This window comes from Oryzias melastigma, linkage group LG13, assembly GCF_002922805.2.
Source record: "Oryzias melastigma strain HK-1 linkage group LG13, ASM292280v2, whole genome shotgun sequence".
In the NCBI taxonomy this organism is placed as follows: Eukaryota; Metazoa; Chordata; class Actinopteri; order Beloniformes; family Adrianichthyidae; genus Oryzias; species Oryzias melastigma.
The window spans coordinates 26141009-26144695 of record NC_050524.1 but is presented as its reverse complement, the minus strand read 5'-3'; the positions used below and the strand labels follow the sequence as shown (position 1 = coordinate 26144695).

The window sequence follows — 3687 nt, the reverse complement described above, 5'->3', positions numbered from 1 at the left end:
ATACGTACAAGTTCTGATCCAGATTCCAGCTCAGACCAGGAAAATAAAAACCTTCATGAGGACATTGTTTGGGTCCTAAAATGTTTCCTGAGTAATCCCTTGTTCTTTGTTTTTAAGATTTTAGAATTTTGAAAGGTACTATACAAATAAAGTTTGATTTGATTTGAATGATGGTTGATCAGTTTCTGCTGCATCACATGTGTGTTGTTCACAGTGATGGACTTTGGTCATTTTAATAAACCCACAATGCCTGAATCCAAATGGTATTTTCCAATGGGAATGTTACCTTTGTATCTCATTTTATAACAATTTTTAAAAGGTCGATTTGATTTATTCTGCCTTAGAAAGATCAATCTGGATTGAGGATGTAATGATCCCTCGGGAATCGGTAAAAAAACTATTCAAACTCGTTAACATATTCGTCAGATCAGATAATTTAAAAAAATTGATTTTTCACAGCCTATGCATACATTTGGAAAAGAGCAGAGCAGAAAACAGCTTTCCAGGCAGGCGTGCCTGTGTCTGTAGGTGCTTACACACCGGCCGCACAATTAAGCAGACAGTTTCAATGAAAAGTCAATGCAAACGCGTGCACACCAGAATTCCTGGCCTCTGTGCTTGGAGTGCACGGAGAGTGTGTTGTTACGCAAGTTTTTATGCCGGGTCGCAAGCTCTACGCACAAATCGGGCACGCACTAAGCGCGCCTTCAATGTTCAACATTCACCGATGTAGATTGATCCCCTGCTAGATCTTAAGTCTCGGGGATCCCACTCCCGGCGTGGGGAGGAGACTGCCGGGCCCAGGAGACCGGCACCCAAGAGACCAGACCACCAGGCCAAGATTCCCCGCCCCCCCCCGCCAGGGATGGGATAAGGGACAGAAGGTCGAAGGTCCCACCTTCCTTGTGTGATGCGTGCGTGTTTGCTTGTTAGAGTGTATATTTGTGGTGTTAAAGGTGTGTGTACTAAAGGGTGCAGTTAAAATTGGTGAGAAGGTCTTAACAGGGCATCTCCTAATTGCTCGCTCCCACCAGCGGCCCTACATGTCTATGGTGCGGTTAAAATTGGCGGGAGGGGCACTGAAAGGACATCGACTGTTTGCTGGCAGTGATTGAGATAGAGCTCAAAAGTGTATTTCTCAAATGCAGCCATGTTTGTTGTTCATTCTCAGTTGTCACGTGTACTTTGTGTCATTGCAGCATCATGCAACTGTTGTTGGCATTTTGTCTCAGCTTTACACAAACTCCCTGTCTTCCCCTCTTCCACCAGACTTGTACACTTTGCTGTCTTGATATTGAGTGTTTTCAGACATGTCTCACAAGGTTATTTTATGCTCTTTTTCATAGTTCCTAAGCAATACACAGTGCTGGAGTTCATATTTAAATGTTAAAGAAATAACATAAATCAAGTCTCTTTCAGCCAGGTTGCCTCAAAAAGTCAAACATACCTGAGTATTGTGAGTCAAATCCAACCATGCTAAATGGTTGATTGATTGGTTTATTTCAAGCACAGATTGTGAAAAATACTGGATAAAACACACACATTTTTCAAACTCATTGCAGAAATAATGAAATGCTTTGGTCAGTGTAATCACAAGAAGTGACCAGAAGATGTCGATGTTGGGCCGCTCCAGGCGGGGCTGAGAAAGACACGAAGGAGAGTTATGTTGTTGTGACGTTGCATGCCTGTAAGACTGAGGTCCGATAATAGTTCATGGATTAAAAGCAAGGAGACTCCTGGATTATTTTGATGTCCAGAAGATATTCACGGACATTACAGTTAGAAAATAGAAAAACAAACAAACAAAAACAAAGACACACCTATGTCACATTTCATTCATTAGATATAGTAAATATTATTCATTCATTCATTTTCCTGACTGCTTTATCCCTTTCGGGGTCGTGGGGGTGTCGGAGCCTAACCTGGCTGCTGATGGGCGAAGGCGAGGTTCACCCTGGACAGGTCGCCAGTCCGTCGCAGGGCAGTAAATATTATAATAATTATTTATACTATAATTTTATATTATAATATTATAATTAATATTATAATTATATTATAACTAAAGTCAAGTAGAGGTTGGTTGATTTCTTGAAAAGCAAAATGGATTGTAAGTACTCTCATCCATTTAACAAAAGCAATTCTGTCTGTCAGACATTAGATAGAGTGCATTTTTTAGCATGTTCTGTCAAGTGTCATGTCTACTTTTGAAAACTTTTAATAAATCAGGCCAGCAGAGACAGGCACAAGGTCCCTGAGTTATAAAGTACTCATCTTACTGAATCAAATAAAATAACTGAATGAACCAAATTAACACTCAGTGAAGATGTCCTGGCTCTTCCTACTAAATCATCAGACTGAATCTGTTCAGCCATGAACTCTGCTCACAAAAGTTGGTTTGTTTATGAAAGTTCAGTTTTCAAACTTCTTGTCATGAGATTTTACCACTGATCACCACTAAGCTCCTTGAAATGTATAGTTCCATGGCACTACAGTAGAGGAGCACTCTCTACCGAGGACATAGAACAGTTCAGTAGACATAAACAGAACGCCACAAACGAGGACAGACAGAGCTGTTGATTCTCACCTGAAAATTCTTACCTGCTACATCTGGTTCTGTGTTGACTTACAAGCATTGCTTCACATAGATTGTCCTTACGGTCTCTGTGTGCAGTTGATGGAATGGGAGCTAAATGTTGATGATTCCTCCACAGGGAGGAGCACCTGAACTCACGACCTCTTAGCGGTCAGTCTGCACACCAGGATCAAACTCAGCTGGACTCCATATTTCTGGTTTGTTCATGTACAACAACTATGCTTCCATCCATTTTGCTCTATGCTGCACTTCGTAGACCAGTGGGTTTTTTTAAGCTCATTTAGAAGCCTATAAAATTATAAAAATCAAATAGAACTGGGGGTTTTCACATTTTTGCCGTCCGTAAGACTAAGGTCACATATCCCACATGCCACCATGCAATGACCAAATGCAGGTTTTTCAGCAAATTCAGCGAGTGGCTGCACAGCGGCATTTGTAATCTGGAGGTGGCAGCCACATTTTTACATGCAGAAGTTTTGAGAAAAAGTAAAAACTTTACAGCAACCAGACAATTTTCTTTAAAAGTTGATGTCGGTCAGTGGCCACCTGGGCACATTTTGAGGATCCACGTTGGTAGTCTAGTGAACTAGGGGTGGGGCTGGGTTTAGATAAATTAAAGAAGTGTACACATACTAACCACTTGCTTCTTCTTAGTAGAAATGGGGTCATATTTTTAAGTTATTAACTTACCCATTATGGCAAAAACAGAATAAAAAGCTCTATGAGAAGCGTCTGTTGACCGCCGTGAAAAATGTGCACCTGGTGTGAATTGTAGGAGAGTGGATACAGCGGCACACTCTGCTCCGCAGCGTAAGACTTATTTACAGTAGCGGTTTCAGCTTGGGGCGCCAACTCGAAGGGGGCGGCAGCTGAGCGCTTGGAGAAAAAAAAATCTGCGCTGCTATGGGTTTCTGTTACCTGTGAGATCACAATGTTTTGAACGGGCTGAAAACCAGTGAATTGGCGCCCCCAGCAGGTGCATGCGCTCCCGTCGCCTGAGAATGAACTGATAACACTTATGCTGCACAGAATAGTGTTGTGTGTCCTGTTTTCAATTGTAATTATAGTAAAACATGGCCGTTGAGACAGACAAA

General features: G+C 41.7%; 1 protein-coding gene across 2 annotated transcripts in view; it reads left to right on the top strand.

Annotated features, from left to right (window-relative positions):
* LOC112136387 overlaps positions 1 to 3681 on the top strand; it is a 34447-nt gene extending 30766 nt beyond the window's left edge. For both annotated transcript variants that reach the window (XM_036214917.1, XM_036214916.1), the window contains one exon: positions 2712 to 3681. In XM_036214917.1, the coding sequence (XP_036070810.1) occupies positions 2712 to 2725 (14 nt within the window). In that variant the 3' untranslated portion in view covers positions 2726 to 3681. The remainder of the gene's footprint in view (positions 1 to 2711) is intronic.
* The last annotated feature ends 6 nt before the right edge of the window (positions 3682 to 3687 follow it).